Source organism: Protobothrops mucrosquamatus, unplaced genomic scaffold (genome assembly GCF_001527695.2).
Source record: "Protobothrops mucrosquamatus isolate PMUCROS unplaced genomic scaffold, P.Mucros_1.0 scaffold8663, whole genome shotgun sequence".
Lineage (NCBI taxonomy): Eukaryota > Metazoa > Chordata > Lepidosauria > Squamata > Viperidae > Protobothrops > Protobothrops mucrosquamatus.
The window spans coordinates 1-12,058 of record NW_015394457.1 but is presented as its reverse complement, the minus strand read 5'-3'; the positions used below and the strand labels follow the sequence as shown (position 1 = coordinate 12,058).

Sequence of the window (12,058 nt, the reverse complement as noted above, 5' to 3'; positions counted from 1 at the left end):
GAGTTATTGCCTGCAGGTATGTGTAATGATAGGTGGGGAAGACCTTGGAAGAAGGAGCAAAGGGGCCCTGCTCGGGAACAGTCAGATAAGAGACAGCAGAGCCCTCAGCTGTGTAACAGACAGGGTGAGAGGCTTAGAAGGGACCCTCCGTAGTTTCTCAAGCTTGTAAACAAGGGGGGGGGGGAATCTACATCTATGGAAAGAGATCAGAGTGTGTGCAAGGATATGGGGGGAAGACCTTGGGAGACAGAGCAAAGAAACACTGCTTAGGAAGGGTCGGATAAGAGACAGCATAGCCCTCAGCTGTGTAACAGAAGAGACCCTCCCAGGTAATTTCAGACTTGGCAAGATTCTGTAAACCTAGCTTTACACTAAAATAGAATTAACACAGCAGGTTGCGCTAACGGGAGGGAGGGGATTTTAGCAAAACCAGCTCCCACCTCCTCATTTGAAGGAGTCCTGAGCACAGTTCTGTAGGAGAAGAGCAGGTAGAGCTGGGGAGGGGCGGGGTCAAAGGAGTCATCAGCTTAGAATTCCTACGTCGCCACAAAGGATCCAAGTCCAGACCCCCTTGAATTCCGCTGACCCTTATCGAGCGCCAATTTAGTGCTGACCATTCATTGACTAGATTCTTGTGCGGGAGCTTGAATAAATCTTCTACGCTGCAGTCTAGCGGGTGGTGCTGGTTGTTTGTGCCTGTCAGATTCTCCTTAAAGCAGGCTGTGTTTAAAGTTACCAAAGCAATGTTTTCTTCTCCCTTCCCCTGCCCCTTCTTTGCAGACGACTCCACGGGGACCCACTCTCTGTATACCACATATCAGGACTATGAGATTATGTTCCACGTCTCCACCATGTTGCCCTACACACCAAACAACCGCCAGCAGGTGAGTAGATATAGAGTAGAGTAGAACAGAACAGAATAGAAGTAGTGGAATGGAATAGAGTACAGTAGAGTTAGAGTTGAGTAGAATAGAATAACACAGTAGGTAGAGTAGAGTAGAGTAGAGTAGAGTAGAGTAGAATAGAATAGAGAATGGATGAAAATAGAATAGAATAGAATAGAATAAGAGATAATGGAATAGAATATAATGAATAGAATAGAATAGAATAGAATAGAATAGAATAGAATAGAATAAGAGATAATGGAATAGAATTAGAATAGAATAGAATAGAATAGAATAAGAGATAATGGAATGGAATGGAATAGAATAGAATAGAATAGGAATAAAGAAAGAATAGAATAGAATAGAATAGAATAGAATAGGACATAATGGAATAGAATAGAATAGAATAGAATAGAATAGAATAGAATAGAATAGAATAGAATAGAATAGAATAGAATAAGAGAGAATGGAATAGAATAGAACAGAACAGAACAGAACAGAACAGAATAGAATAGAATAGAATAGAATAGAATAGATGTATTAAAGCAAGAATATTAAAGCAAATCATGATACAAGAAGTTATATCATAAGAATCTGAGGAAATATCTAATTGGACAGATGAGAAGGCTAATAAGTATTTCAGCCCTACTACCGTAGGTGGTTTGACATCCTCTCCCCCTTATTCTTTTCTTTCAGCTGTTGAGGAAGCGACACATTGGCAATGACATTGTCACCATCATCTTCCAAGAGCCGGGAGCCCTCCCCTTCACACCCCGCTTGGTCCGTTCCCAGTTCCAGCATGTTTTCATTGTGGTTAGAGTACACAGTTCCTCCACCGACCATACCACCTACAGGTGAGGGGGGGGGGAAGGCTGACAAACCCATCCTAACTTTTCATAGTACTTCTGATTATTACAGCCCTGGAGTAAAGGTGTTTTTCCTTGATTGCCCTGACATCAAAGAGTTTTAATTATGGTCTGGTCACCAAGAGGGTCCGCTGCAAACCGAGATTTTCTGACAGTGAGAACAATTAACCAGTGGAACTCCTTGCCTCCAGAAGCGGCGAATGCTCCAACACTGGAAGTCTTTAAGAAGAGACCAGACAGCCATTTGTCTGAAATGGGATAGGGCTTCCTGCCTGAGCAGGGGGTTGGACTAGATGACCTCCAAGGTCCCTTCCAACTTTATTATTATTATTATTTGGTTTCAGTTTCAGTTAATTTTCACACTGGGAATCCTACCACGTTGCCACCAGCCAGCAGTTCCCGAAGATTAAGCAGCATGCAAGTTTGATCAATAAATTTGAAATGATGAAGACAGTTTTCGTTTCCATCACAGCCTGTTTATCCGTGTACTCAAGGTCACCTGAGTGGTGCCAATGGTTGTGGAGCCTTGGAACTGCTGAAAGGACTGTGTGTTCCACACCCATTTTTGCACTACTCAAATGACCCTGAGGACACAGATAAACCTCCAAGTGGCCTCAACGATTCTCTAAAAGGAGGCAAATGTCCAGCGGTCTGCAAGGAGTATAAATCCTTCCATTCCCCACCGTCCAGTCAGAGCTGAGGAAACTTCTTGGAGGAGAAGCGAAACGTCTTCAAAAAAAACCCCAAGATAATCCAGTTGCCTCTTGCAAAAGCACTTTTGGGATTTCCAATGGATGCTGAATGCAGACCTGTTCTTCCCCACGTTAACTTGGCCTAGCGCAGGGGTGGGGAACCTTGGCTCTTTCATCACTTGTGGACTTCAACTCCCAGAATTCCTCAGCCAGCCTGGCTCAGCTTGGAAACCTCCCTTTCCCCTCAGCACGGCTGGCTCAGGAATTCTGGGAGTTGAAGTCCACGAGTCTTAAAAGAGCCAAGGTTGCCTACCCCTGGTCTAGGTCGGTCGGTCGGTCTGTCTGTCCGTCCGTCCGTCTGTCCATCTGTCTATGTCAGGGATAGGCAACCTTGGCTCTTTTATGACTCCTGGACTTCAACTCCCAGAATTCCTGAGCCAGCGTGGGGGAACTATGGCCCCCTCATGACTTGTGGACTTCAACTCCCAGAATTCCTGAGCCAGCATGGCTCAGCTTGGAAACCTCTCCCTTTCCCCTCAGCACGGCTGGCTCAGGAATTCTGGGAGTTGAAGTCCACGAGTCATAAAAGAGCCCAGGTTGCCTACCCCTGGACTAGCGTATTACCGAAAGCAGTTAAACTGGCAATTAAAATCTGTAGTGACGACAACAGGATGATAACCTCCCTCGTGTTGAAACCAGCGAGTTCGTTTAACAATTCAGAGCTCCCCATTTAACTTCCAGTAAAGCTGACCTCATCTTGGCTTAGCAATTTGTTTGCAGACGCGTTTGAAGAGTGAATAGCAACAACGCGATTTCCGGGGAGATAAACTTAGCCAAACCTCTTTCACTTCCTAGTGTCGAAATTCGCTTTCACATCCTGCTTTTTAATTTTTCTGGGCCTAATTAGCAGGGTAAACACAGGAACTAGAATACATCATACATTTGACCTCTCCATAACCTATTTAGAATAGAATAGAGCTAGAAGGGACCTGGGAGGTCTTCTAGTCCAGCCCCCTGCTCAAGCAGGAGAACCTATACCATCTCAGGCATGTGACTGTCTTGACTCTTCTTAAAGACCTCCAGTGATGGAGCGCCCACAACTTCTGGAGACAAGCTGTTCCACTGGTTAATTGTCCTCGCTGTCAGGAAGTTTCTCCTTAATTCCAGGTTGTTTGATCAGTGTGATCAGTTTCCAACCATTGCTTCTTGTCCTGCCTTCAGGTGCTTTGGAGAACAGTTTGAACCTCTCGTCTTTGTGGCAGCCCCTCAAATACTGGAGTACTGCTATCATGTCTCCCCTATTTCTTCTTTTTTTTAGACTAGCCAAACCCAAATCCCGCAGCTGTTTTTCATATGTTTTCGTCTCCAGGCCTTTGATCATTTTAGTTCCTCTTCTCTGAACTTTTTCCAAGGTCTCAACATCTTTTTTGTAGTATGGTGACCAAAATTGGTTGCAGTAGAACTCTTGTACACTTCTCTGACCTGTGCCTTGTGCATCCCCCTATACCCTTTTATACCCTTACCATTGTGTCCCTGACCCACACACTCACAACTCCAGGAAGCCAGCTGTTGTATTGATTAAATGTTCTCCCTGTCATGAAATTCCTCCTTAATTCCAAGTTGCTTCTCTCCTTCATTAGTTTCCATCCATTGCATCTTGACCTGCCTTCAGGGGCTTTGGAAAATAAATTGACCCCCCTCTTCTTTATGGCAGCCCCTGAAATATTGGAAGACTGCTACCATGTCACCCCAGTCCTTCTTTTCATTAATCTAGACATACCCAATTCCTGCAACCGTTCTTTATATGTTTTAGCCTCCAGTCCCCTAATCGTCTTTTTTGCTCCTCTCTGCACCCTTTCTAGAGTCTCAGCATATTTTTTGTATTATGATGACCAAAACTGGACACAGTATTCCAAGTGTGCACTCAACTAGTGAAGTATAAAGAAGTGCTATCAGATCTTGTGAACTTGATATTACTCCTCCGTTGATGAAACCTAGGATGGCATTGGCTTTTTCAGCACAGGGCTGGCTCATTCTTAAAGTGGTGGTCCATTAGGACGCCATCTTATACCAGACACAATCAAGGTGGAATGATCTTGACTTGATTTCTCACACTTTGCTCTTTCCCAGGTCTAAAGAATCTGCATTGCGCAGGTAGTCCTCAACTTACAACTGTTTAGTGACCATTCAAAGTTACAACAGCACTGAGAAAAGTGATGTATGACCATTTTCCACACTTAGAATTGTTGCAGTATCCCCATAGTCACGTGATCAGAATTTGGACGCTTGGAAGCTGACTCGTATTTATGACGACGGTTGCCGTGTCCTGGGGTCATGTGATCCCCTTTTGTGACTTTCTTATGAGCAAAGTCAATGAGGAAGCCAGCTTCACTTAACAACCAGGTTACTAATTTAACAACTGCAGTGATTCGCTTAACAACTGTGGCAGGAAAGGTCATTAAATGGGGAAAAATCCACTTAACGAATGTCTTGCTTAGCAACAGACGCTCAATTGTGGTTGTAACCCGAGGTCTATCCGTATCTGGAGTTCCTTGCTCACACTTTGCACTTCCCCAAGGTCTGAAGAATATTTATTATATTTCATTCACCTTTATTTTTATTTATTTTTTATTCTTCCTTTTTTCCCCCCCTCCCAAACACTATAGAAGTAACTTTTTCCTTTAAACACAATTCTGAAATGGACTAAATGAGATTGTGGCTTTGGGTTCATGTGACTTACTAACAGCTTCCTGTTCATACTAATCTCTTGATCATCCTCTAACAGTTGTTTTCCTGTTGCTATTTATTTATTTTTTCACTGTGATGGGAAATGGAACCCATTTTTTAAAGAAAGAGACCATTTCATTCAATTAATTAATGACAGAAAGATCAGGGGTCTGGGATGGGGCAGGGAAATCTAAGTGTGTTATTGAGGCACTTCTGCAGATGTGTGATCTTGATGCAACCCAACCCCTTACAGATCCCACAATAAAGATTATAAAAATAACAGAATAACAGAGTTGGACCTTGGAGGTCTTCTAGTCCAACCCCCTGCTCAGGCAAGAGAAATCCTATCCCATTCCAGACAAATGGCTGTCCAATCTCTTATTAAAAACTTCCAACGATGAAGCACCCACAATTTCTGGTGGCAAGCCGTTCCACTGGTCAATTGTTCTCACGGTCAGGAAATGTTGCTTTCTCTCCTTGATTAGTTTCCGTCCGTTGCTTCTTGTCCTGCCCTCAGGGGCTGTGGAGGATAGTGGGGACCCCTCTTCTTTGCGGCAGCCCCTCAAATATCAGAGCACTGGCTATCGTGTCGCCCCTGGTTCCTTCTTTTCATTAAACTAGACTACACTACCTTTTGTTTCTTTTATGCTTTCGATAGCAAAAAAAGCCGCACATTTCTCACAGAGATTCACACCTTCGCATGTGATGTGTGGAAAAAATTTTGCGCGCACGAGTTGCTCTCTCGGTTCAATGTGCTGTGGTTTTTACCATGAATCAGAAGTTCATGGGAAATGACTGTGCCTTTATTTTTGTCAAAAGGTGGTGTTTTTTTTTAAAAAAAAAACACTCTTGGGTCTCAAGTGTGCAGTTGATAAAGAGAGCTGCAGGTTCAAAACCCCTCCAGATTAAGGTTTCGATTTGCGATGACGCTTCTTCATTTGCCGAGCTGCGTTGCAGTTATTTGATTATCCTAAAAATCCTGTTCGAGAAATAAATTAGGGCTTACAAGTAGCCCTCGACTTAAACAACCGCAAGATGGTTGTTAAGTAGGTCGCAACCTGTTTTGCAGCCTTATTGCCACATTTGTTCAATGAATCACTTGCGGCTATTAAGTGAATCGTCATTTAGCGAATCAGGCTTCCTCCGTTGACTGCTTCCCCAGGTGGGAAGGACGCAAATGGGGATCATGTGACCCTGGGGCGCTGCAATCGTCATAAATGCATGCCCGTTGCCAAGTTTGGGTCATGTGACCATGAATTAACATAAATAAAAGAATCAGTTTGATCTAATGCAGGGGGTCTCCAAACGTGGCCACTTTAAGATTTGTGGACTTCAACTCCCAGAATTTTAAGACTTGTGGACTTCAACTCCCAGAATTCCCCAGCCAGCAATGCTGGCTGGGGAATTCTGGGAGTTGAAGTCCACAAGTCTTAAATTCTGGAAGTTGAAGTCCACAAGTCTTAAATTCTGGAAGTTGAAGTCCACAAGTCTTAAATTTACCAAGTTTGCAGACCCCTGGTCTAGTGGTTGAGACACCAGACTAAAAAGCAAGAGGTTGTGAGTTCAAGTCCTGCTTTTGCCATGAAATCAAGCTGGGTGATTTTGGGCCAATCCTTCTTCCTCATCCGAGCCCACCTCACAGAGTTATTGTTCTGGGCAAAATAGGAGGAAGCAGGTGTCCGGGATATTGTATATTCCCTGCTTTTGAGTTATTTACAAAAACAATAAAGGCGGGATATAAATAAATCAAATGAAAATTAGAACTCTACGAAAACTTAATTGGGTTCCGCGAGTGATTAAGGGGGGGGGACATTTTGCATGCCGCCCATTTCCTATCCGAATTTCGCATCTTGTCTGTGGTTTTTTTTTTTTTAATAGTTTCAGCGGCCTGAGAAAGTTCCGGCGTCCTCTGATCTTTTTGCTTCCATTACGCACGGAAACGATTGATTTGGGGGTTTTGAGACTTCAGTGTGCAGGGTTGAGTTGCAGCGTGTGTTTTTTTGCAGCGGAAAAAAAAAAATTAAGGTTCAAACCAAACCAGGCCACAACTGAAAAGGCCTGAAGTGCCTCGTTCTGGGTCAGCCAAAAGCTTGTGGCGCTTTTTAACATGGCCAGACGTTTTATGAAAAGTGCATTTATGTCCTAAATACATTGAATTGCTGTATTTCTTTTGAGTGAGAAAAGCTGTGTTTTGGAAAATACTTGTATTTTCCCTCTGTGGTCATTTCGTGCATGAAAGGAGCTCTTTGTATAGATCATAGCAGAAGGGAATTTCTTAAAAGCCCTTTTTTCCCCCAAATGTGTCTGTTCTTAAGAATGCTTTCTTAATGTGGACTAGAAATCCTTTCATGCGTGTACAGGCCTGGAGAAGCATCCTTGATTCTCTTACAAAAGTAATGGCGAATTGATCGACAATATTCGCTTTGTGTTATTTCTTTAGATCTTCTTTAAACAAAGAACTGCCCTACCTCCATCACTGGAGTTTTTCAAGAAGAGATTGGACAACCATTTAACAGGATTACAGAGTTGGAAGGGACCTTGGAGGTCTTCTAGTCCAACCCCTTGCTCAAGCAGGACAACCGGTACCATTTCAGACCAATGGATGTTGAGTCTCTTAAAAACCTCCAGTGATGGAGCACGCACAACTTCGGAAGGCAAGATGTTCCACTGGTTAATTGTTCTCACTGTTAGGAAATTTTTCCGTAGTTTAGGACGTTTCTCCTTACTTTGCCCAGGATGGTATAATCACTCCTGCCTTGGGCAAGGGGGTTGGACTAGAAGATCTCCAGATGCCTTCTGCAGCTGCCAAAAAAAGCAATGCAATCCTAGGCTGCATTAACAGAGGGACAGAATCAAGATCACGTGGTGTGTTAATACCACTTTATAATGCCTTGGTAAGGCCACACGTGGAATATTGCATCTGGTTTTGGTCTCCACGATGTAAAAAAGATGTTGAGACATTGGAAAGAGTACAGAGAAGAGCAACAAAGATGATTAGGGGGCTGGAGGCTAAAACATATGAAGAACGGTTGCTGGAACTGGATATGTCTAGTCTAGTGAAAAGGACCAGGGGTGATATGATGGCAGAATTACAGTTTTTGAGGGGCTACCACAAAGAAGGGGGGGGTCAACTTATTCTCCAAAGCACCTGACGGCAGGACAAGAAACAATGGATGGTAACCAATCAAGGAGAGAAGCAACCTGGAGATAAGGAGAAACTTCCTGACAGTGAGAACAATTGATCAGTGGAACGACTTGCCTCCAGAAGTTGTGGGTGGTTCATCACTGAAGGATTTTAAGAAGAGACTGGATAGCCACTTGTCTGAAATGGATAGGGTTTCCTGCTTGAGCAGGGGGTTGGACTAGAAGACCTCCAAGGTCCCTTCCAATCTGTTATTCTACATTCTAAGGGTCCAGCCAGCCAATCAAACCAATCAAAATCAAACCAAAGGCAATCAAAAAAATTTTTAAAGCCTCACATTTGGCTTTTGCAGAGTGTCTGTTCCTGCAGACCACTAGGGGGCACTGTAGGAACGGCCATGAAATTCCACCAGGCACTTCTCTTTGTTATTCCTTTTTGTCCCTTTACTTTTGTGTGTACCTGTCCTCTACACACACACACACACACACCCCTACACCTGTGCAGACACACACCCATGCACCCACCTAGATACAAATGGACAGACACCCCCCCCCCAGTAATGCTAGATTCCAGACCTTTGTACAAAATATTTGAGTCTTTGGGGTAATTATTTAAAGCCCCCATAGTAATTGAGGAAAATTCTAATGGCAGCTAGTGCTTTGACTTACAGCCATTCGTTTAGTAACTGTTCAAAGTTGCAGTGGTGCTCAGACCTGTAACCAGTCCTCGTACTTATGACCCTCGCCACAGCCCCGCGGTCAGGTAATCAAAATTCAGGGGGGGGTGTTGGTTTTTTTTTGCCAACCAGCGTGTATTTACGAGAGTTGCAGAATTCCCAAGGTCAGCTGATCGCCATTTGTGGCCTTCCCACCCGGCTTCTCTTCTCTTCTATTCTATTCTATTCTATTCTATTCTATTCTATTCTATTCTATTCTAATTTCCCTATTCTATTCTATTCTATTCTATTCTAATTTCCCTATTCTATTCTATTCTATTCTTATTGTTCTGTTCTATTCTACTGTATTCTACTCTATACTCTATTCTATTCCGTTCTGTTCTGTTCTACTCTGTTGTTATTATTATTGTATTGTACTCTACTCCACTCTAAATTTACCCCAGGCAATGTCTGCCTCAGTGTTTCCATCTGTACAATAGGCACTAATACCCCGGAGGTCATAACTTAATCCAGGGGTCCTCAAACTTGGCCCTTTTATGACTTGTGGACTTCAACTCCCAGAATTCCTCAGCCAGGTACGCGTGCCTGGCTGAGGAATTCTGGGAGTTGAAGTCCACAAGTCATAAAAGGGCCAAGTGTGAAGACCCCTGACTTAATCTGTGTGGTTTTGATCATTGTGAGCCGGAACTCAAACGGCTCTCAACGTGGCGGTGTTACAATCCCCCGGAGAGGCCGTAAGCAGACACATCTTCCTTCTCTCCGTCCAGCGTGGCTGTCAGCTGCACCGAGGACATCCCGCACTTCGGCCCTTCCATTCCCGCCGAGAACTGTTTCCTGAAGGGCCCGGCCTTCCGGGATCTCCTGCTCGCCAAGGTGATCAATGCGGAAAATGCCGCCGAACGCTCAGGCAAGTTCCACGCCATGGCCACCCGGACGCGCCAGGAGTACCTCCGCGACCTGGCCCTCAACCACGTCACCACCAGCACCTTGGAGTCCTCCACCTCCCGCCGGCCGCTGATCACGTTGCCGGCGGCCAAGAAGCGAGAAAAGTCCAAGGTTCCCAAGGGGGCCGAGGCCCACAGCGCGGGGGCTTTGGTGTGGGGCGTCTGGGCCCGGGACGGGAGCAAAGAACCCAACAGCAAGACGTTGGAGCTCCGGTGCCTGCTGGGCATCTCGTCGGAGTTTCTAGTCCTCATTGAGGCCCGCGAGAAGAGAGTGGTTTTCAACTGCTCGTGCCGGGACGTCCTAGCTTGGACCTTTTTGGAGAGTTGCACCTTGGACCTTTATTACGAGACCGGGGATTACATTTGCATGCGTGTGGACGAGGGTCAAGCGTCCGACATTCGGGATATCGTCCATCGGCTTCAAGTAGGATTTTTCACTCCTTTCCCTCTTTTTCCTGGAATTCTTATTGCGAGTGCACAATGTCCGAAATGGTGTAGGGTTTCCTGCCTGAGCAGGGGGTTGGGCTAGATGATCTCCAAGGTCCCTTCTGTTTTGATGTTTTTGCTTTTGCATTTGGCATCTGGGAGAGAACCTCTGGCAGAAAAGAGCCATGCAAATGTTTAAAACGCAAAGATTTATGTGTTCCCACTTTTGTTACTTTTAATCAGGCCAGTGTACATATTTCCCTCACCACAACGGCTCTGTGAAGAGTTGAGTGGCCTCAGAGATGAATGGTCTCTAAAGCAATCAATCTCGGCAACGTTATGTTGTGTGGACTTCGACTCCCAGAATTCCCTAGCCAGCCTTGCTGCCTTGGGAACTCTGGGAGTTGAAGTCCACGCAAGATAAAGTCTTGCGATATGTGGATTTCAACTCTCTTGCCGGCTGGGGGATTCTGGGAGTTGAAGTCCACGCTTTGCCGAGATTGAGAAACACTGGCCTAAAGTCAGCTCAGGGGCTTCTTTGCTTAAGGGAGGACTAGAACTCAGAGCCTCCCACTTCTTAGTCCAACTCGCTCACTGCCATGCCCAACGATCTCAAGAGCCACAGAGCCATTTGCCAAAAGGTTTTGTGCCATCCCTGAAAATCACTCATCTTTTCTCCTCCCCCCCCCGCCGCTTTCTTCCGGCAGTTGGTGACCCGCGGGTGCGAGACCCGGGAACTGACCCTCTTACGGAACGGCGTCGGCCAGCTGGGCTTCCAAATGGACCACGAAGGGTTTGTAACCGAAGTGGAACGCTTCACCTTTGCGGAAAAAGCCGGGCTCCAGCCAGGGGCCCGCCTGGTCCGTGTGTGCGAGAGGCCCTTGCCTGGCCTGACGCCCCCCCAGACCGCCGAACTCCTCCGCACGGCGAAAAAAGTCACCATCACGGTCGTTCCTCCAGACGAGAACGGAAGACCCAGAAGGTGAGCAGATCCGTGTCAGTCGTATGCCCGGGGCGCTCCTGGGCACTTCTCCTCTGTTCACCTTGCTCTGGTGTTCCCTTCATTGGGCATCTTGCAATTCTGGGGGACGACGATTCAGATAGTCAAGACTACAGAACCCATCCTGCCCAGCTTGCCTGTGGGTGTTAAATTTATCTCCCCCCCCCCAAGCTGGAGAAGTTTATAATCTTTGCCGAATGACAGGAATCTGTCTTCGCAAGAAGGTTTGGGAGCTTCCCACACTGATAACGTATCAAATGGGATCAGGTTTTTCACTGGCTTTAAATTGGCTTACCTCGATCAGGGTGGATTTTTTTTCCAAAAGAAAGACTTCTGGACTTTTATCTTGGCTATTGTCGCTCTGAGCATCATAATTCTGGCACTCTGAGCTTGTTGTTGTTTCCTTGTGGACATTTCATTACCAAGCTAAGTAACATCATCAGTGCACCGATGGGTACTTTGGGTGATGAAATGTCTGCAACAAAACAACCAAACTCAAGAGAGCACCAAGGGCCCACAGTCATCGTCCTCCTCCTCCTCCTCCTCCTCCTCCTCCTAACGCCACTCCCTTCTACCACTGATGATGTTACCTAGTTGGGTCATGTAAGAAAACCAGCAAGCTCAGAGAGCACCAAGGGCCGTACAATCATCATCATCATCGTCCTCCTCCTCCTCCTCCTCCTCCTCCTCCTCCTCCTAAC

The 12,058-nt window shown here is 45.6% G+C and overlaps 1 protein-coding gene across 1 annotated transcript; it reads left to right on the top strand.

The window, feature by feature from the left end:
* Positions 1-780: 780 nt before the first annotated feature.
* Positions 781-11,343, top strand: LOC107300831 (signal-induced proliferation-associated protein 1-like; the record flags this gene model as incomplete). Its single annotated transcript, XM_015830119.1, has 4 exons — positions 781-884; positions 1,581-1,738; positions 9,755-10,355; positions 11,065-11,343. Coding segments are annotated over 4 exons (1,142 nt in total), but the record flags the coding sequence as incomplete, so codon positions are not given.
* Between the last annotated feature and the right edge of the window lie 715 nt (positions 11,344-12,058).